Source organism: Falco peregrinus, chromosome 15, assembly GCF_023634155.1.
Source record: "Falco peregrinus isolate bFalPer1 chromosome 15, bFalPer1.pri, whole genome shotgun sequence".
Classification (NCBI taxonomy): Eukaryota; Metazoa; Chordata; class Aves; order Falconiformes; family Falconidae; genus Falco; species Falco peregrinus.
In genome coordinates, this window is record NC_073735.1 from 4937103 (window position 1) to 4958796 (window position 21694).

At 42.3% G+C, this 21694-nt stretch overlaps 2 protein-coding genes across 3 annotated transcripts in view; one reads left to right on the top strand and one right to left on the bottom strand.

Annotated features, from left to right (window-relative positions):
• KCNJ5 (potassium inwardly rectifying channel subfamily J member 5) overlaps positions 1-21694 on the bottom strand; it is a 67717-nt gene that overhangs the window by 39140 nt on the left and 6883 nt on the right. For both annotated transcript variants that reach the window (XM_055819210.1, XM_055819212.1), the window contains exon 4: positions 10038-10218. The gene's annotated coding sequence lies outside the window, so the exon portion shown is untranslated. The remainder of the gene's footprint in view (positions 1-10037; positions 10219-21694) is intronic.
• Positions 17371-20324, top strand: KCNJ1 (potassium inwardly rectifying channel subfamily J member 1). Its single transcript, XM_005237152.3, has one exon. The coding sequence runs from the start codon at positions 17462-17464 to the stop codon at positions 18575-18577; it is 1116 nt and encodes a 371-aa protein (XP_005237209.1). The 5' UTR covers positions 17371-17461; the 3' UTR covers positions 18578-20324.

The following is a 21694-nucleotide window of genomic DNA, read 5'->3' on the forward strand; positions in this document are numbered from 1 at the left end:
TGCAATTGAAATTCACTTGGGGAGTTTCTGAAAGCTGTGGAAAGCTATTCTTTTTGTAATATTCTTTTGACATGTCTTAGAGGAAAAAGGAAGAAAGCCCATTTGCTTTTAATTTCTCAGTTTTGAGGATAATATTTAACAGAAGTAAATCCCTTTAAGGGCTCAACTATGCTCTTTGAAGCCAGTAGGAAAAAATCCCATTGAGTTTCATTGCAGGAGAACTAGCTTGCTGCTTTGAAAAATTATGTTAAACAATCTGCAGTATGTTGTGCGATGCAAGAAAATTAATTTGTAGCATCATGAACTGCCAATAGGTGAAAAGGATAGGATTCCTGCCTGTACTAGACACAGTTTAAAAATAACCAGATTATTTTAGAGTAAACCACGTCACTTAGCTCCCGGTAACACTATCTGGAGCAATTCCATCATCAATTCCTGGTGCTAGGAAAGCCTATATGTGTTGGTATCACTAACAGCATACCTGCCTCACAGGAACGTTAAGGGATGTAACAGATGGATTAACATGCTTTGGAGATGAAAAGCGTTGCTTGAGTATTATCAAATTTATTATTAATGATGGAGTTATTAAAACAATGGGATGGCTAATAACAGAGCTTAATTCTTTATATCAGTCCTTTTTGTCTTCAGAACACTCTGGGGCAAACGCTTGCGTCACTGAGTCACAAAGCTCCTGTTGGTTTCAACTGTGTGAACAGATCTGGCTCTGCCCGAGCTTAAATAATTGTTTTTAACATACAAATCCTGTTCTAAACTTCCTCTAAGTCTCAGAGGACCCTGCCTGCAGGATGCCTTCCACCTGTCCCTGGTAGGTGGCTAGAAGCACTGAGTTCTTATTGCTGTATAACCAAGGGGAAAGCAGCTTCCAGTCTGGGGATTGTAATATTGAAGGTAAAACTGATTTATTTATAGTAGGCCTGCAAAAGATAGGGATATAAATTGCTCCAGCCATCTAAGCTCTCTCCCTACTGATGGGGAAGGATGGGCACCTCTACAAGGCAATGCATCTTCAGATGCCTTCCAAATGTGAGAGGGAATCAACCAGAAGAATTACTTTTTTTTGACACCTCATTTTTGTGTGCCTGTAGGTAAGTGGGATGATTCCAGGCTTAATTCACGAGATCCCTTATCAACAGGATGCAAAGGTGCTCCCACAAAGGAATGAGAAATACAATAGGTGTACATTTCTTTAAACTCCAAGATGACAGCAATGCAGAGAGAGAAAGAGCAACTTCACAGCAATGGGTTAACTCCTGCAGTCAGTCCTCTGCAAAGAGTTCAGATGGACTCTGATTTTCAACTCAAATCTAGGCAGGGAAGTCTACGCAGGAATTTGGGCAAGGGCACATGCATCTAATATATCATAGGTCAAATAAATCAAACTGCAAATGGTTCTGCACAATATGGGAGGTATCGAGAGGCATCGGATTCTTTCCAAAACCACACTGCCCTTGCAAAGAAAAGGACTGATCCTCACAAATAGTCAGGATACTCCTCTTGTGCTTGTACTGGTGGGACGAGACAAGAGACCCCAATATTGGTGACTGTAAGATTAACGACAGCTTCTTCAGGTAATATTGCATTAATTTCTCTAACTTTGGCAGCTCAACACTTCCACTGTCATTTTCATCCACCCAGCAGCCATTTCTCTGCCTTTCACATACAATATATAAACTGAGCCACTATGTTAATGAGCCATTGCATATAGATGAGCTGGCAACCAGTCCGAGCTGACACAGCCACACATAAAAGCCAAAGAGGCCTTGGGCTCTCTTCCTTTGGTACAGAAGCTGTTGGACCAAAGTACTGTGGAAATCGCATGGTCTAGGGGACGCAAAGCTGGGGCAGCTTTTTCTCCCACCTCCCTTCTGCAGTCACCTTTACTGCTTAAGACACAAGGTAAGAGGCTCAGTGCCGTACTGTTTTCTTGATATCTGACTGAGAAAGTCCACAATATTTCTAGATAGACTGTGTCTTCTGTTCCCTTGCACAAAATCGTTACCTAACGACTACAGCAAGGGAACCAGGGAGCCTGTTTTTGCGGAACAAGATGTTTGGATTCTAGTCTGCTTACTCACTGGCTTGCCTTTCCTTGGGCAACCCTCTTGATGGTTCTCTGCTTCAGTTTCTGCTCACCTAAAACAGGCTACTGAGGCTTAAGAAAACATAATCAAAGAAAATCTCTGCATCTGCTGTAGTCATCTCAGATACAGAAGGCAGAAGATGGCAGTTCAGCCGTTGCATTTCTCTGGGAATGCTGAGTGGTGTTTCTGACAGAGACATGGTGCTGGAGGAGCCTTGAAGCATGGCATAGGGTGCAAGTTTACAGCATATTCTGTTGTGGGGTAACTGCCAGTACTGTTGTTTTAACCCTGCACGAGTACCAGACATTCTGTCTTCACCTCAGAGTTGCCTAAACGCTGAGGATGTATACCCAGACAGTTAACAAGTAGCAGTTAGCCATTTTCACAGCTATACCTTAAGTTCAACGTGTTTCACAGCGGTAACTGCACATAGCAGAAGTTCCCACATTCAGATGCACTAAGACGCTCAGAGGCTACAGTAACGAGTTTCTCAAAACTACTGTTAAAGAAAGTAACCACCCTTAAATTATCTTCCATTTTGGGCATGACAACATGTAGTGCATGGTTCGCTTCCTTAATCTCACAATTACTTTTCTCAACCTATATAAACATCAGCAGGGAAAAAGAAAAATCTGCATGTGTGTTAGTAATAAATTTAAAAATCAGGGCATACCACTTAAGGGTTGACTTGTCAGAAAATTGTAATTAAAAGTGTTCCAGCTGACAGTGCTGCTTTAATGAATTATTAGTAATGTTCTCTGAGAACATTGGATGAAAAACACCATAAAAGTTCTTACTTAAAACAAACCAATTTTCTGCATGATGCAACTTCACTGCACAAGAGGGGGAAAATCTCCATTATAGAATCAAATTATGAAAATAACAAAGTAATGGTTTGAATGAACAGGACGTAACAGGTGCCCCTTCTGTACCGATTGCCTCTATTTCCTATACCACAACGTTTTTCCACAGGTGCATATCTAATAACTGCCACTATTTTCTTACATTCTATTTAAAAAGCCCAGTAAGGTGTAGTGTAAAAGAGTTGTGGTCATCAGCGTCTAAGTGTTACCAGGTGTTACATGTACATAGAACAGTGACTGACCCGCTCAGTTTTAATGCAGATACAGCAATGCCCAGCAACTGATCCTTTTGGCTAATACCTAATCACACCAGAGGCTTCTGAGCAGCGGTACGTGCATGACAAACTTCAAAACAGTCCGCTCCTGCTGGGCAGTGTCAGCAGCAGCAAGCACGCTCTCCTTCTATGCATAGTCTTGTAGTTGCCTTTGCACAAAAGCCTTGGCACACACCGACCCATCTGATCAGACATAATTTTCTGTTGTGCATGCCAGCACAGTTCGGGCTGCTGGATCCCAACCCTGCTTTGCTGTGCTCCTGGCTGAGTACAGGCGAGCAGATGAGCACGTGTGTGCTTGAGATGGGTGAGCAGAGGGCACGGGACTCTCGGGCTCTCAGGTTGAAAAGCAGACAGCAAGCAGCTGGGGTGGGGGGAGCATGTGAGGACTTGGAAACACAGCCCTATTTACTGGGAGCAATGTGTGGAGTGGGGAAGGATGAGGGCAAAGGGCGCTAAGTCTTAATCATGGATTTGTATTTGGGTGCGAAGGAGACGGGGGTTGGGAGGTGGTGGAAAGAGGCTCTCATGTCTCATTTCCTTTCGCTTTCTTGCTGGTTTCCAGCTCCATCCAGATTTGTTGTTTGTCCTTACTGTTTCAGGAGAAATGTAAGAGAGAGCACATCTGGGAACTCACGTTTCTTGGCTGAAGTTCTGTGGACCCGGCCCTATACCTGGTAAGCAGTGATATTTTGGGGTAACTGGGTGGTTCTTGAAGGGGGGGTGGTCATGGTCAAAGCACCTGCCAGCCATGGAGTTCAAAGCACCCTGCACCTGTAAGCTACTCTTGTGTTTCTACTGTTACGAGAGCTCACCTTAACACTCGATAACTAAGGGGCATCCTTAAGTCTCTCGGCTATGATGGGAATGAGGGGAGTTTGGCACAGGACTTCCCAGTTAGGTTGCTACAGAAGTGCTGGCTGCCTATTCCTTCGGCAGCACAATCCACCTAAAGACACGCAAGCACTACATACCCCAAGGCTCTATCTCTTGTCTGCAAAACAGGACTGTAGTTCAGTAGTTCTGAAGTAGTTCAGCCTGCGTACTGGAGAAAAGGAGCTTTATAGTGAAGATTCAGAGTTATTTGTTAGCCCACCCTGAATATCATCACAAGTCTTTTCTACAGAACAGGTAACTTGGACCCCAATCAGGCTGTGAGCGGCTGATGAGGTTGCACACTCCATACTGAGTGCTCACAGAGGTAAGACGGTTTTATTCGTTTCTTGATTTCACAACGCAGGGTTATGACATGTGAGCATGCTTCCTCTGCAGTATTCCATGATAAATGCAAAGTAATTTCAGTTGGCTCATACTTTAATAAACTCTCCCAACTACCTTCTGCACTGTAGGGAGAAATGTACATATTGTTCGAAGCCCTAGGAATTTCTTTCCCAAAGAGAAAAACAAGCACCTATACGAATGACACTTGCTTCACAGGATACAACTACCACGATCCGAATGGCCACTCTGTATGTGAATGTTTGCTAATATCAAGAGATAAAACAAGGAAGTTAATCTCAACTTCCTTTATTCATCTAAAATTTGGAGGTGTGATCTAATCTGAGCAACCCAGGTTGCTCACACAAGCTGGTGGTGGGCAGGTGAGATGAGATGCCTTGAAGAACAGCTCCTCCAGTCCTCATATACACTCTAACTCTAGTGTCTCTTGAATTAGCTTGTCTGGGCTTTTCTAACATTTTTGACATGTTGAGGGGTAAAAGTGAGGTGTGAATAAATCCTTCACAGGGTTTACACCACTTTACTAGGACTCTGGAAATCTCAAATGACATCCCAAGGTCTGCTACGTAACTGAATTCTGCATGAACTAGAGCAACCAGTGCAAGATTTTTAAAAGCTCATTAATATCTGAGGTAAGAGCCTTGCTTTTGGAAGTAATTTAGTCCCAGATTCAAATTAGGTACTTAACAGAAGCAGAAACATAACTCAAAGTCTTGGTACCTAGAGCAGCTTGTGTAGCTGAAGATACAGGTAAGTTTGAGAGGAGTAATTAGATGGAAACAATTCACCTTGAGATGCCAGTTTCTGATGACCGAGAGGAACTCAGAGGCACCTGAGCTGCTAAAGTTGGCACTTCAGTAAGTCCCCTCGGGTTGGTGGAATGAATCAACACCATAGAAAATTCCAACAAGAATTAAGCTCCTAAATGAATGGGAAAGATGTAAGATGCCTGTGCAGGTTAAACTGTATTTTCCACTGGAAATGAGACAGTAGGCTATTTATAAAGGATATCTAAGAATTCAACATTCTTCTCACTCTTCTGTCTGGTTTTGTCTGGAATATAGGGACCTCCTGCAGGAAATGCATTAGATGCGGAACAATAAGAGGCAGAAGGAGCCACCAGGAACTTGCCAATAGTGTAATTTAAATACAAAGACTTGCACAGTGTGGGAACTTGTAATAAATCTAAACTTAAGACTTTCATTTGCAAAAGTATCTGCAAATCGGCTTAATATTTGTCCATCTCAAAGGCATAGTATATTCCCCTCTGTTTCACTCCTTGCTGAGAATATTAAGATATTACACACAGAAGCTTTTCTTCTTCTTAGATAACAAACAAGTTTCTGCCAAGATAGCAATTGGGCATCTCTCATTTATATTCTTCTAAAATCTGAGCTCCATGACAGTTCTGACTACGGTGGGCTGATGCTGTGTTGCCGGTCCACAGCAACACATTCAAGAGGTCTCAAAGAATTTTACAGTCATTGAATTTATCCACACAACACCCTAGTTCCACTTGCATCTTATGAACAAATGGGGAAACAGACACAAAGGGGAGAACGTTTGTCCCTTAATACACACACACACAAAACAAAAAAAAAAAAAAAAAAAAAAAAAGTGAAAAGCCAGGAATTGAGCTCAGATATTTGGATGCTGAGGAATGCTTTATCACTTGACTATGCTTCCTAGGTCCTACAGCCAGAAGCCTTCTTATTAGGGCAGATCAGTTTGTTTATGGGTTGAGCACAATATGCTCACTAAGTTTACTCTTTGCTGTGAAATAGCAAGGAATAGAATGTGCTGAATACTGCTCTCTGACCTTGGTAATAAGTTGATTTAATTGGATTTGATTTTTCAAATGTAACATCTCAAGTCAGCCATAAACTCTGAAATTAGCATATCACATCTCAACACAGGAGAGATTTTTAAGTAGCATAAGGAGATGAAGTCCATGCCCGATGAATTTCAAATTACACTGAGGATGAACTCAGCCATATGCATGTCAAACTAAAATTGTGCAGGCTCTGAGTGCATCAAGCAGCAAAGTTATTAATGGCTTACATTTGCTATTAAGAATGCAAAGTAGCTATTTTGCACCCAGTTTGTTCATACGTCTCCTCACATCAATGACCCATGTGATGGGTCAATAATTCACTCAATGCATACCGAAAGCCAAGAATGTCTTGCAAGTCAATTACACTTATATAAATAATTAGGAACACAAAAGTAACGGAGGGATTGGAGTAGAAAAAGCTCTGCTGGGGAAATACTGCATACCCCAGGGAAAGCAGACTGTTCCTGTCTTTAAATTTGCAACTGGTGTTCCCCAATATCTTCAAAGGGTACTATGCATGCCCCTGAAAGCAGAAATTATCCTTAAAAGGGGCAATTTTGAGTTTTAGTATTTCAGGGAATAATCAGGTTCTTGTGTAACTGAAAGCTATTTGCTTCCTGCAGGAGATGTGAAAAAAAGTAGGACATTAGACAAATAGCTGCCTACTGAGATTTGATCCTCGAGCTTTGCTCCTGAAATTTGTTTAGCGTTCATGGCATTCAATTGTAATAAACGACAGGAACATTTTAACCAATCTACTAGGCACAAGAAGACTCTAATTCAGACAGACAAAATTTGCTTCATCAGATCTTGTGCGAAGGAGCACCAAATGCCTTTAATACCTCAGATTTCGGCTGAAAATCTCTGAAGTCAGGCTTTTTCACCACCCACATCTTGGGACTGCAAACTGACTTTAAAAGCCATGGCATGGGCTTCAGGCTATGCTATACATCCCTGCAGAGGGCACTGGGATGACGGCTGTTAGCCTCATAACCACGCAGCAGCCAAGAAGAGCTGAGGGAAGGAAACTATTGAGATGAGACTGTAAAGGGACAAGATTTATCTAGACAGCTTGGTTCAGCATCATGGAAATCAGGCTTCAGGAACCAGAGGTAGGACAAAATCTGTCAATCAAAGTCTGCAGTGCTGCCAGCCCTTGTGGTTGGAGCACTGTATGTTGAAAAGAAATCTTCCCAACTGCTGGTGTCTGACACTCTTCTTGTTGAACCTCAGCTGGTTAAACACGCAGCATCAGCCAGCAAGTGCCGCTCTACCTTACAGCTGCTATACGACAGACTTGGAGGCCCAGTGAACAGTAAAAGGAGCATGGAAGATCAACAGGTAGCAGATGATGTGCTTCAATATAAGCTCAGCATGTCAGATGGACAGATACATAAAGGATGTCCTGTAGGAGAGGGCCTATATTATCCAAAAGGGTACAAGGAAACACGCATCTGGTCAGGAATGCAATGAATCCTTTCCCTTTTTAGCAACTTTATTGTTTCACCATTGGTTTCTTTACTTTTAAGGTGTACAGAAAGAATAAAGAGGTTACATCCTCCCTCCCAGATGCTCCCATTCCCTATGGTACCCGCTATAGCCCACCTGACTTTGGTTACAGCCATCTGGGTGTTTCTCTATACTTCTGAGCTAAAAAGCAAGTTCAAGAAAATGAGGTCCAAAATGCCCATTAATGGAGAGCAAGTCTGGAACGATATTCCTTTCAGCACATCTGCTGGAAAAATTCTGAATGACAGACAGGACAGTCATTTAGAGGAACCTAACACATGCTCATGAAGCAAATGTTCTGTTAACATTCCTGTCTGAAAGTAACTATGATCCTCGGCACAGCAATTCAAGAAACAAGGACAACTCGATTGCAAAACCATGTCAAACCAAGGCAACTAGCAGAATCAGAGAGCAGACAGGATAGTAGCAAAAAGCTCTAAATAGTAGAAAAATAGCAGAAAAGACCTCTATAAACTATATATGTGGGATTTACTTATAAGAGTATTAGTTATTAAAGGAAGGGAGATGAGAAATGCTAAGTAACAAGCAGTACAGAACTTGCGCTGCATTGTAGCATGCCTTTAATCTCTGGCAACTGGGACGTGCAAAGACAGAAAGTACTTCACACGCCATTCAGTGATAGAAGCTTTCCAAGGAGAGAGCTACATATGTACACTGCTTTCACCTCCAGAGAAAGGCTTCCTTGCTTTGTTCTTTGTTTACCTTAAGAAAGCAATAGAATGAAGTATGAAAGAACTGCCTTCTGTATGGAAAAAAATACCAATAATTCATATTTATAGCACACCATCGCTCCTGAAAGATCTCAAAATACTTAAGTGACAGCTGTGTTCAGGGATCATTTCAGTTAGTACTGAAGCAAACATGCTCTAACAGGGCAGGGCAGCCCAAAAGTTGCTTTATAATAAAATAACACTCTACATCATGAAAAGCTATTCTCAACATTTAAATAGCCTCACAGTTACATGTGAAGTCGTGGAATCATTCTTCTTTCCTTTGCAGACAGGGAACATGACTTAGAAAGCAATGGGAACAGCCTGAGACCACGGAGTCAGGACTACAGCTCAACAGCCGCCTGTTCCCAGACTAAGGAATCCTACTTTCTCCATTCATGTCCTTACCCATTTCAGGTGAAGCTGCAGGCTACTGGTGCAGAATGCAGCTACCATCTATCATGTCATCTGGTATATTTAAGTTCTTTTCTCTGACAATCCCACTATATGAGAAACGCTCAGGGCTGGGATTCCCAATGGGAACCTGGCAAAGCAGGGATTTGAATTGGGCTTCTCAAGACCAAATGTGATAGTCCAAGCTACCCTTCTTGGCAACAAACCAGCACAGCACAGCGGTTTTTTGCCAGTTTAGAAATCAAAGTCACCTTGATAACCACAAAAGACTACCACAAAAGAAATTACAACCCAACTAAAGGTAAGGACTGCAGCATGACAGCCCTTAACATTACAGAAAATATTCCCAAGCAGCTGACGAGCACAGCCACCCACGACACTGTTTACCCTGGTGCTACAAGCAGGTGAAAGATTGCAGCAGAGCAATGATACTGCAACGTGCAATTCGTACCATGAGTTCCTAGCATCTCTTTGGAGCACCAACAAACTATGTACAGTCTACATCATAAAAACACAGTAGCAGAATGCGAAGGAACTCTTCCTACTGCAGTATCATCCAGGTTAGGTGTTCATTTGCCTTTCCTCCATCTTCCTCAGGTTCACACAGACGGAGTGTTACAGACCTGACCAGCAGTACATGAAATCCTGTCTCTAATGCTGCCTAACCACACAGCAGGTCTAGCAAGGCTGTTGTACTTAATTCTGAGTATTCTTTTACCGTGGCTCTGCTCTGGAGCTGGCATTGACTATTCTCTGTGAACTACTGTGAGAAGACTTTATATCACAGCAACATTCACTTTTTGCTTTTGTTCCTTTAGCATTGTGCTGAGAGCGCAACTTCATGCTTTTCTTGTGCATCGAGTAAGCAGGAACCTTTTTCCAACCACACTGAAAGCTGTTGCAACACTGCTAAGTGGTTTCTGTCAGCAATCATCCCTGCACCCAGAGCAGGGTCCTTTTTAGGGCAGTAGGAAGCCACTGTCCATTTAAATTTACTGACATTTTGGAAAGAAAGCGTGTACGTGAGCGGAAGGTTTTATACCATGAAGTAATGCTGAGTACTGAGATACCTCGAGGTTAGACGGTGAAGCAGGGTCGGAACTGTCAGTGTTCACGGTTGCTTTTCCCTTTGGTAGGCTGTCTTCTAGCTGTGTCACTGATGCCTGAGTCAGCAGCCTCACAGCCTCTGGGGCTTCTGCAGAAAGCCCTTTCGCCGTACCATGCTGGTGACTGAGACTTGACATTGCCAACCTGTAGGAACAAATTGTGAGTTAATGATTCAACCCCTTAAATGCTTCAGCAGGGAACAACAAAATGAGAGAACGTGCAGAATCGGCTCACATGACTCTGTCCATTTTCCCTGTGACTTTTATGGGTGGTGGTTATGCAGTATTGCCCCCCCTGCCCGCATCTTACTTCAGCACAGTTCTTTGGTTGCAGATCGCTTCTGCTCACAGTCACACAGGTGAGAACTTACTACAGTCTGCCTTCCTCACACATTTAGAGCGCAATGCCTTTTTCCGGCAACAGAGAGGAAAAGTAACTACACAAAACCTGCCTTTCTCCTTTAGAAAGCTTCAACAAAAAGCAACATGTTTTATTTTCAAGACTTCTCAGTAAATCAGAATTAATTCTCTTAAAGTAGAATACTAAACCAGCATAACACTGTTGGTGAGCTGCATCCCTAATTTTTCTCTCTTGCAACTGCAACAACACGTCACACACAAGTCCACTGCAATGAGAATTATTTGGGGGGTTTTTGTGACCAAAGAAAAAATCCCAAGACATAATTTGCTTGAGAAATAATTTCTCCCAGAGAGCCACTTCCTATTGAAAATTTCCTATTTTCAGTGGATACCTAATTGTCTGAAAACAGAAATAGTTTTGTTGGAAAATCCTGCTGTAGAGACAGCTTAGCTCCCAGTTCTCTGCTCTCCAGAGGCAGGATATCCAGCATGACTGCACTTCTCACGATGCTCCCTGAGGTTGCAGGTGATCATCTGCTGCATGGGAATTCTCTGTCAAAGTAGAAGGTGCTATGGGAGATACAATTGTCTCGCCGTGGAATTAGTTTTGCACTGCAAAAATATCAAATAATGATGTTTTCTTTAGTGCTTATGAAGTGATGATTGCCAGAGAGTGCTGGCAAATGCTTTTGTCTAGACAGAGCTATTTTACAAGTGCCACGTTTCTAGTAAGTGGCAGAAAGGGAGTGACTGTGGGCCAGGGCTGGCCTCTCGCCTCCGTGGCACGCAGGGCAGGAGGAAATGCTGCTTCTGGAAATTCACCAAAACCTTCCCGGGGGGGTGGGTGGGGGGTGTATATGAGATATGTCATTTGCTCTCCAGTCAGCTGAAATCTTTAGAGTCTCTCCCCTACTAAAAGCAGTCATGGATAAATTTTGTGTGCAGCGCTCATTACAATATTATTAATTGCTAACAATGACAGTAATGTCTTTATTGCTGTAAAGCCTTTATTTATACGCCTGAGGTAAGAATTTTAACCTTTCGAGGACCCCAAATGCTCCTAAGCTTTCAGAAAACACGATTTGCTTGAGTCTCTGCTGCTGCAGTGCCTGCGCTTTCATTTATTCATTTGCCTGTGTTCTCAGGAATGAATTATTCCTTCAAGTCAGCTTTCCGGGGGGATGCTGCAGCCTATCTTTTCAAACCATGCATACATGGCATAATGTGAGCAATGTTCCTGGATGCAGATTAGTTGTTTGTTATCACTGAAACCTTATGGAAAGTGTGACTCCAAGGTGCGCTCAAGCAACGCTAGGTCTGCTCAGCAGCAGAACCCCTCAAGCAGCAAACTCTACAAAACATATACAAAGCACAATGAGAAGATCCAGTCTTAAGGCAGAGGGTCAGAAACTCCAGCAGGCTTCCTGAGGTGACTTAGTGCTTTAAGTAACCAACAGCATATATGGGTTGTAGTCTATACATCTCATATATGTCAGAGCATACAGGTTTCCTCTCCTTAAAAATCAGGATTTGGGGGAAACAAGGAAGGGGATTGTACATGTCCTTGTTGTATCGCTGTCGGGGTGGGCTGGGACAATCCTGGTTCACTGAGATTAGAAGATAGAAGGCTAAGACCTCACTCCCCACTATCTAAAGAGGAAAGTTAGGCACTGAAGAGGACTTCTTCATTAAGTACTCGCATAAAGCTGGCTAGAACATACCTGTGTGCATACAGCAATCTGAAGGACATCTGTTCCAAAGAGATTTCATATTCACAGTGGATAATATGAATTAATGCCCAACCCACAGGCAGGTATGTCCCCCTTTGCCTCTCCTGCTGAAAAACTGCAATGGAAAAGGGCAGCTCTTTAACATCTTACAGTAATTCTACTTAGCAAGAGAGAGGGAGAGGCAGGGGATAAGATTCTCTGGTGTATTCACTAGAATTTCCAGTTGGACTTTAGGTAAAACGTAGTCAGTTGGATGGGAGCTGTGACGATTCTGAGATCAGCATACTGAGCTAGATTGAAGGATCATATTTCCCACATGGAACCAGCATTTTAGTCAACACTTTGAAGGCACAGCCACTGTGTCCCATGCTCAGACCTGCTATCAGGAATAAACACTCAGTGACGACATTGCCAGGTCCAAGAAGAAAGCTTGCCAGTACCAGCAGGTCCGGTCGCTTCGCTAACATGTCCCTCTGAAAGAAAGTGGGCATGGATGGTGGTATAAATCAGATTCTTTTTTACCTGCGGGGCTAACCGACTGCTTTAGGTGAGCTTATATTCTTGCTATACTTACAATTGATTCAACGGAGGGCTAGCTGTCTTTGGCAGTTCTTGGTTCTGATATTTTGATATAAGCAGCAAGATAGGGAGACGGGATGCTGCAGCTGTCATCCCATCACAACAGGCACGTTCCTGCTCTACCCAGGGCAGCTAGTGAAGGGCAAGTGAGCTGTACTCTCCAGAGGGCTCGGTAGTAAAGCAGCCAGTGGATAATACACCATGAGACTTAAGTGTTATAGTTCACTTTTCTAATAAAAAAGGGTTTTATAAGGTATTAGGAATTGGATATTTCACATACTTTGTTCAGAGAAAATTCAACACAAAGAAAAACACAAAAAGGACTGAAAGAAGATCTGAGTTTTGAAAAGACTTGAACAGGACTGAAAAAAAACCTAAATCCTTTCACTCTGTATCCCTCTTTCTTCTACCTAAGCTTCTTAGAACTTCATCTGAATCCATAACAAAGATGTACTTCTATCAAAAGCTGCGGGTTCAGTGGGCTGCTTTTCATTTATGCTGTCTCCCCCTAATGATTCATTTCTACCAATTTTGCTCATCCATCCATTGCTGCGAGGGAAGAAATACGTATGAAGCCACGGAGATCAGAACAGTGAAATAGCAGGTCATGGAACTTTGTTCTTGTCAGGCCCCCACCAAATGTTAAACACCTTCTCCTTCCTTCACTCACTGATCTCCTCAAGTGCTGCACGTGGCTGAGATTAAAGCCATTTCCCTGGATTAATGTGCTCCACACACAGTGTTGCACAAAGGACTTACCCATAAGAACAATTAAAGCGCCTGGTCATTATCCCCCCACACTGAAAATTTTTCAAAACAAAATAATTGAAAGCAAGTCAGAGCAAAGAGAACCACTCAATGACATTTCTGAGTGAGCAGAGGAACTCCAGCTGGTACGTAGCAACCAGGAACTGTAATGATTGTTGTTACCTACTTGCAGGAATGCAGAGAAAGGAAAAGGTAGAAATGCATCTGTTAACAACTAACCTTCTGGGCATTTATCAAATGTTCTGGGTGGAGGGACTGATGGATTAGTTAGGAAAGATCAGGGATTTGAGAATGGAAATCTTAAAGTTTCTGCTTACTCCAGTGATCACAGGGAAGTGGAAACTCCTTGTTTTCATAGCTAACCTTGACATGTCATCTTTATTCATTGAGTACTTTTATTGGTAAATGCCCCTTCGTTTAAGAATACAAGCAGTGCACCTTCTATAAACATATTATGCCTGGGGACAGCAGCAACTTTGCTAACTCCTGCAACAGAGAATTTCACATGCAAGAGACAGCAATACAGCATTTATTTGGGCCCAACAGGAAACATATCCTGGTAAATATTAGCCAAGACGTAGTTGGGTTACCTTTGCCGATTTAAACTGAAACTACTAAATGCTGTTATTATATAACTCGCTTTATATAATCTGCTGTAGACTGTCTGTGGCAGACTCACGGCGTGCTTATACAGGAGGGAGCTTTTCTCCTGCTGAAGCAAATCAACACACTTCAGTTCCGTGTGGGAGCAAGAAAGGTTTGGTGAAGGGAGAATTCCTTTATCATCCTGCCTGAAGAAGGGTGTGATTCTTCTGCCTCTGATCTGCTTGGGGGTAGCTTAGGCAGGGCTTGTAAAACAGTCTCCGAAGAGGCCGTGTAAGATTTAAAGAGGCAGGAAAAGAATGGTAAAGCTGGGGGTCTATCTTCACATTCCCAGTCTGATGACCATGACGCTTAGCTTGCTTTCATCTCTTTTGTGATTATTATTTGTTGAATTGTATGTCCAGATCCTTGGTCAATTTTCCAAAAGTTCCTAGCAAAGGCTGAATCAGACCTACCGAAATTGTGTTAGCAATTTATGACGGCCCCTAGCATGAGAAGAAGGGTAGATTTCTAGTTTCTGGTTTCTAACCAGAATTTTTCTTCAGATTTCTCCCCTTCACATCTACTCACTAGGGTTAGAAGCATATCTGCTGTAGCTCACCTATATCAAAAGTATACGTGTGCAGCTCATGGTGGACAAGGTGAAGCATCCCAGCATTTCACACACTATTCTGGCAATGACAGTCAACGTTCACTGCAGACATTTATTGCAGAAAAGGACAAGATGAATGCCAATGACAGCTGAAGCTGCGTGTTTTTGGTTAGGAGTTAAGTACTGGAAATCTTTGAATAGTGCATTGCACAGGAATATTTTATTCCCACTCAAAGTATGCATTAACATGAACATATTAAAAGTGCGTCAGGAAAATAAAACTTGCGGATTGTTTAGAAAGTGACCTCATTCCCGCCCTTCCTCAGATATGTGCTTAAAGTTTAACTTTTGTCAGCTACATTTGCAACCAATGAATTCAACAGCAAAATTTAAAACAGTGAAAAGCTACATTACAACAAAAAGTGACCTTCATTTTTTTCACCCTAGTTTTAATGAGCAGAGGAGAAAGGTGATTTCAGTCTAGGCGCAGAAAGAAGGCAACTGTATGAGACATGGAAACAAATTAATTCTCAGGGCTGTTGATATAAACAAGGACATCAAATAATAGAATCAATTTCTGACTTTACAAAATGTAATTAATTTGTACTTCGACTCCATCATTGATAATTTAATGTTTTCCCTTTGCTACTGATTATCATATCTAAAGGCATTCTCTGGCCCCTGTAACTATGTCTAATGAAAGGATTTCTGCTTTAGCCAACTAAAACATTAGGCAGCTTCTCCAAGTTAATCTAGACGCCTATAGAGCAAAGGAAAGAGACGTCGCCAAACAGCATTTCTTTCCTGCATAAAACAACTGTGATGACAAGACAAGGGGACCCTCAGAGGTGCATATGCTTCCCTTACTGCCAATTAGGAGTCAGCTGTACAACTAGCATAGGCAATTATCTAACATTTAAATGGCTGAAGTTACGGGAGACTAATTTCACACTAACTCACATCAGTGTATCTAATCCATTACATGCCTATGGATTATCCCCATTTTCGATAGATGAAATTAGGGTTTAAGGGAGCTAAACTCTTGCTACAGGTGTTTAAGCACGTTATTAACCCCTGAAATGAAGCAACATTTGGGCCGTCTAAATGACAAAAGTTTAAGCCTAAGCATTTTGCTCCTAGCTGAAAAAGGAAGCCTGGGTAGGACAGTGATATGATGCAGAGTTTCAGGTAAGTGTTGTAGCATCTTTAGCTTGCTTATTAAAAAAAAAAAAAAAAAAAAAAAGATCATTCCCAAGGGTTGTTTTAGTGTTGCCTTCTATTGGGAAGAGCAATGCAGCAGTAAAGTAACAGTAGCCAACAGTTACAAAGCCCCCAGAGTCTCCTGATCTGAGGTGCACGCTTCAAGCCCAGGTCCTTCGAAAGAAAACATCACCCCACAGCAGCTGCATTCCCTAGAACATTCAGGATTCTGTGCGGCTGGGACGCCACGTCCTTAGAGACACAGTAAATTCAGAACATCCTTTGTGCAAGTCAGCAGTGAGAATGTTTTCCCCTCAAATTCTTAATTTATTTCAGCTGTTTTTAAGCAGTAGCATTTTGCCCCCAAGAAATGTGATTACAGTACACAGTTAAATTTGGCTACATGAGAATAATTTTGCTTAATGAAGGCTAAATAAATAGGCACACATGGGTACACTTCCAGAGCAGGTTAGCACTGTGCACTAATCTAACACATTCTCTCTGGCAGCGAAACACATTTTATGCTTGAAGGGTGATCAACTCTGAAATCAATTATTTCTAAGAACACTCCTAAGTTTGGGGTCAAAATCAGACCCTAGATCTGTCAGCGAACATAGCAGGCAGTCTCTGACTCTACAGTAGATCATCCTCTCCCCATGTCTGCATGTCTGAATAACTCCAAAACTGGGAATTTTCCAAATGTAGGTTGATCCAAATTCCAGTCTGAACACATCTGTAGAATTTTCTCCATCAATGAGTCTTATTCCCTGGGTCTCACTAACATGGTCAATCATAAAGGACAAAATTAATGCAGATGCAGAGCTACACTTCCCCTTAATAATGAATTTCTGAATCTGATCTTTTAGTCTTAGCATTACCTTTGTGGCGAGTAAACACCCATATTCTGTTGCTGCTGAAGTGTAATCTTTTCTTTTATTCTCACCTAAAAGTTCTATTTGAGATGCTTTTCTGATGCCAGAGTTTAAAATCCACACCTTCAAACCCAGCCTATAACTATGCTAAAAATAACTGCATATCTGGCTTAATTATGCCTTCCACATCTTCTCATTTCTTCCAAAATTCACTATCCCAATCACATCCAGGGTATCCTAATGCCGATGCACACACACGTTTGCATAGACAGGCCCCACTTCATCGTCTAAACGGCAGAAAGATCTGCTCAAACCCCAGCCACTCCCCACCACTTTTCCCACCATACGTCCACGATGAAGTTACCTGCTTCTCCATGCCTCGACTTATTCAGCTAAGCGGAGGACAACATTAACAGCTGACTGATTCAAAGTTTACTGAGCAAGCCAAAATGATTGGTTTTTTGCTGGAATGCTCCTAAGGCAAGAAACTGTTAGTTTCCTCATATACTTGCTGGAACTTTTCCCCACCAGCTGAAGGAAAATATGCAAATTATATAACTTTTTCCTAAACAAGTGTCTTGAGATTTCATCAGAACCTACTCCCTGCCTGCAGCTATAAACAAAACCTGCGTTACCTATAACGTTTATTATTTCTTACTCTCCAGAACACTGTCAGCAGAGGGAATGTTCAACTACCTCCGGAAACGCTTTACCAGCCACATCAGAGAACGCAGCCGGCGAAGAGCAAGGCTTGTCTCTAAAGATGGAAGGTGTAACATAGAGTTTGGCAATGTAGAACAGTCAAGGTTTGTCTTTTTGATTGATATATGGACAACTATCCTGGATCTCAGATGGAGATACAAAATGACTATCTTCATTTCAGCGTTTTTGGGCAGCTGGTTTCTATTTGGTCTCCTCTGGTATGTCGTGGCATACATACACAAAGATCTTCCAGAATTCAATCCTTCCATAAATCACACCCCCTGTGTTGAGAATATCAATGGCCTGACTTCAGCTTTCCTGTTCTCCTTGGAGACCCAGGTCACCATCGGTTATGGCTTCAGATGTGTCACAGAACAATGTGCCACTGCCATTTTCCTGCTCATCTTCCAGTCCATCCTAGGAGTAATCATCAATTCTTTTATGTGTGGTGCCATCTTGGCCAAGATATCAAGGTCCAAAAACCGGGCTAAGACCATCACCTTCAGCAAGAATGCTGTCATCAGCAAACGTGGTGGGAAGCTCTGCCTCCTTATTCGGGTGGCAAACCTCAGGAAGAGTCTGCTGATTGGGAGTCACATCTACGGAAAACTGCTGAAGACCACCATCACCCCAGAAGGAGAGACAATCATTTTGGACCAGGTCAACATAGAATTTGTAGTTGATGCTGGCAACGAGAATCTCTTTTTCATTTCCCCACTAACTATTTATCATATCATAGATAAGAACAGCCCGTTCTTCCACATGGCAGCAGAAACCATTCTGCAGCAAGATTTTGAACTGGTGGTGTTTTTAGATGGCACTGTTGAAGCCACTAGCGCTACCTGTCAAGTGAGGACATCCTACATCCCAGAAGAGGTGCTCTGGGGTTATCGCTTTGCTCCCATTGTGTCCAAGACCAAAGAAGGGAAATACAGAGTGGACTTCCAGAACTTCAGCAAGACAGTGGCTGTGGAGACTCCCCACTGTGCCTTCTGTCTCTACAATGAGAAAGAAACTAAAGCCAAAGAGAAGAAAGGTTATGACAATCCTGGGTTTGTCTTGTCAGAAGTTAGTGAAACCAGTGACACAAAAATGTAGTTCCAGATATACATGGGACTGAATCTTTTTTCATAATGAATTCAATCTTGAGAGGATTAATAACTTAGTAAAACAAAAAAGAAACGAGTTTGGTTTTACTCTAAAACAGCATTTCTCTTCTCAAAAGCCTCGAATCAAAGAGGAACAGAATACCGGTGATCTCCAGAACACTATTTAACTCCACTATATATATTTCATAGAATTTATATTTTTATACCTATGGGACATTTTATGAAGCTGCTACGTTGGAATGTCCAACTCACTTAAATTCCCAGAGGCGTGCAAGTCTGTTAAAAAGCCTGAAAAGATGGAGAGGAGCTTTTGGGTATGTTAAAGGTACACAGCTGTTGCAGTAAGAACACGAAAAGGGGAGACAGAAGGCAAAGCTAAAGAAACCTGAGGGACTTAGGAGCCAAAAATGTAAAAAAAAAAAAAAAAAAGGTACATTTCCGGTTGCGGGTTGCCAAAGTCACCTCTGAAAGTGGACTCTCTGGCTCTGGAACACTTGAGCACTTTTGAACACTTTGAAACAATTCCTTCTTTCTTTGAGCTGGTATATCTACAGAAATGGAGCATTAAGGGATGGTACATGCTTAGGAAGCTAGACAAGACAAAGCTTGGGCCATCCTGCTGCATCTAGAACTCTGTAAAATATGACTTTAACCTGTGAAAGCCTTTGATTCCTTTCAGGGAAAAACAGCCAAATGGAAATGGAAAGTGAAAAAACAAGGAGAAGCAGACCCCCACTATGGGAGAAGAGGAATTTTGCAGCTTATTCCTAACTGTCTCACCCTTCAGATACTCTTCTTTCCACTTCCCCAGGAGCTGGCTACCTGTGAAATGAGGTAACATCTGAAGACAACTGTCCAGAAAGGTAAGCCACTGTGGGAAGATGAAGAACAAACTGCTTCACACTGGGCAGAAAAGCAATCCACTGGGAGAAGAGAGGAATTTCCCAGCTCTAGATGTATCCTTCAAAAAAATCCACAACGCAAACACATATTACCTTTTCCTTTAAAGCATGAAGGTCTTGTTAAATTAAAAACACAGCACAGGAGCCTCCCACCAAGAGCGGGCTTGAGATTTAGTTCCAAACCGTTCATCTCACCCCAGCAAAATGTGCATCCCTACAGGAAACAAGTTCTGCTCAGTGGTAGCTGAGTAGTGGTGGACGTTTTCCGGGTATGATTGTTGTCATTTAAGTTTCAAATGCAACAAGAAGCTTCAATAATTTTTTGGTGACTTTCTGCTTCCTCACAGCCTTTTTTCCTCCCAAACAGCTCTTTTGCTGAGAGTTCAAGTGGCAGTCCAAAGAGAGAGGTTTTTTGGAACTCTTCCTAGTGGTGTAATTCAGCTCATCTATTTTCAACACTGTGGCAAAATGGAAGCATCTTTTTAAAAGCTGCTGGACTGGTTTTAAAAGAAGAGTAGAATTAAGCTGGTCAAATGATGAAAAACAATGTTATTTTGCAAATGAACATAGTTTGAGTATGGAAACCAAGAATGTTCAGGTCTCAGTCCCAGTGTAGTATCAACCCCTTCGCTGGTTCAGAACAAATCACTTTAGTATGTATCTCAGATTTGCCATCTGTAACACGGGACAAAGTACTTACACTGTACAGAGAACAATGTTATGAACAATTATGTCACTAAAGCACTTTAAAAGCCAATTCTCAACTGCCTCAATCTTTTCCTCCCTTCAATGCACCACCGTTACACCCTTCTTCACTTCTAGTTGGAAAGGTCAGCACAGAAAGTTCTGTTCTCATCACACATCAGTATTAGTAAAAATGGCTGAACGGTGGCCAGAACCATGGAACGCTAGAACCGCCAGCCGAAACCTTCACGGTAATTCACAGATATTACCCAATATTTTAAGTGTACTATTTCTGCAACCTTGACAAATTAAAATTGTCAACTGTAAAAATATTTTTATGGTCCCAATCACCAGAGCATCTGATCCTCTCCAGCCACTAGAGCATCACAAATTGTCTGCTTGGGAGGACAGTTGTTTTGTGCCCGGCGCTGAACGGCACACCAAAGCACCAACAGCGAGTGATTAGTGGCCATCCACAGAAATCTAGGAGGGAGTGGGGAAGTGAAATGAAGGCTCAAGAGTCCCAGGTTTTCTGAACCAAAAGACTACTCTGCTGCTCAGTCCTTCCTTTCATAGTTGCTGCTACATTTCCTTTATAGGCTTCCTGTACAGTTGCCCTGTGTGTAATTTCCCTAGAAAGCAGCACTGTCTGTATTTTAAGCTTACAAGTTATACTTCTTACTCCTGGGAGAAGAGATGCACTAAATACACAATAGAAGTAGAAAGATCGTCTTCACTGTACAAAAAAAGCAGGTCAATAGGAAATCCATTTAAAAGGTCAAACCCAGCTATGCAATGAGGAGACTGGAAAAATTCCTATTTTTTTTAAAAAAAATCTTTAAGCTTTAATCTTTTTCTTTTCTTTAAGGCGGTTTGGGATACTTCAGTGTCTGTCCAAGAGGTGATGTATATCCTCTAAAGTTTAAAGGGCCCCTAAACAACACACTTTCAGGCACTGCTCTTGGAAAGCCATCTCAAAATCCTAAACCTCCAGGTGCTTCGTGACACAGCTTTTTAACTTTTTACCTCATGCCTCTGCAGCACAAGTGTGAGGAGGTGTTATGCCATGCCTAGAAGTAGTAAGCACTACCACAACTCAAAGAGAAGATACTGGACCTCACTGCAAGGATGATCACCTGTTGTTCACACGATGCTGGCAGCTACACCTGCCTCTAAAAGCGAGCTGTGCTGTCTGCACTAAGTGAAGGGTGACTGTTCCTTTGCATGTTTTGGTGCTACAGCATGGGGACTGGCTACTCCACAAGCAAAGAAGATACGAGAGGGACATATCCAAAGTTGACAGGGCCATGGCTGAGCTATCAAGCTTAGAGGGGGATCATACTGGGACCTAAATGGGAATCTCAGGCTGAAACCCTCCTCCCCTGCTGATTGTCACTTCAGGAAGTGCCTGCCAGCCATGCAGCAAGCAGGAGATAGAGCACTGTAGTCAGAGCCCAGCAGCAGGAGAACAATGAGTGGAATTTCCTCTTTCTGTCCAGAGAGGGCTGTTTGTCACCAGA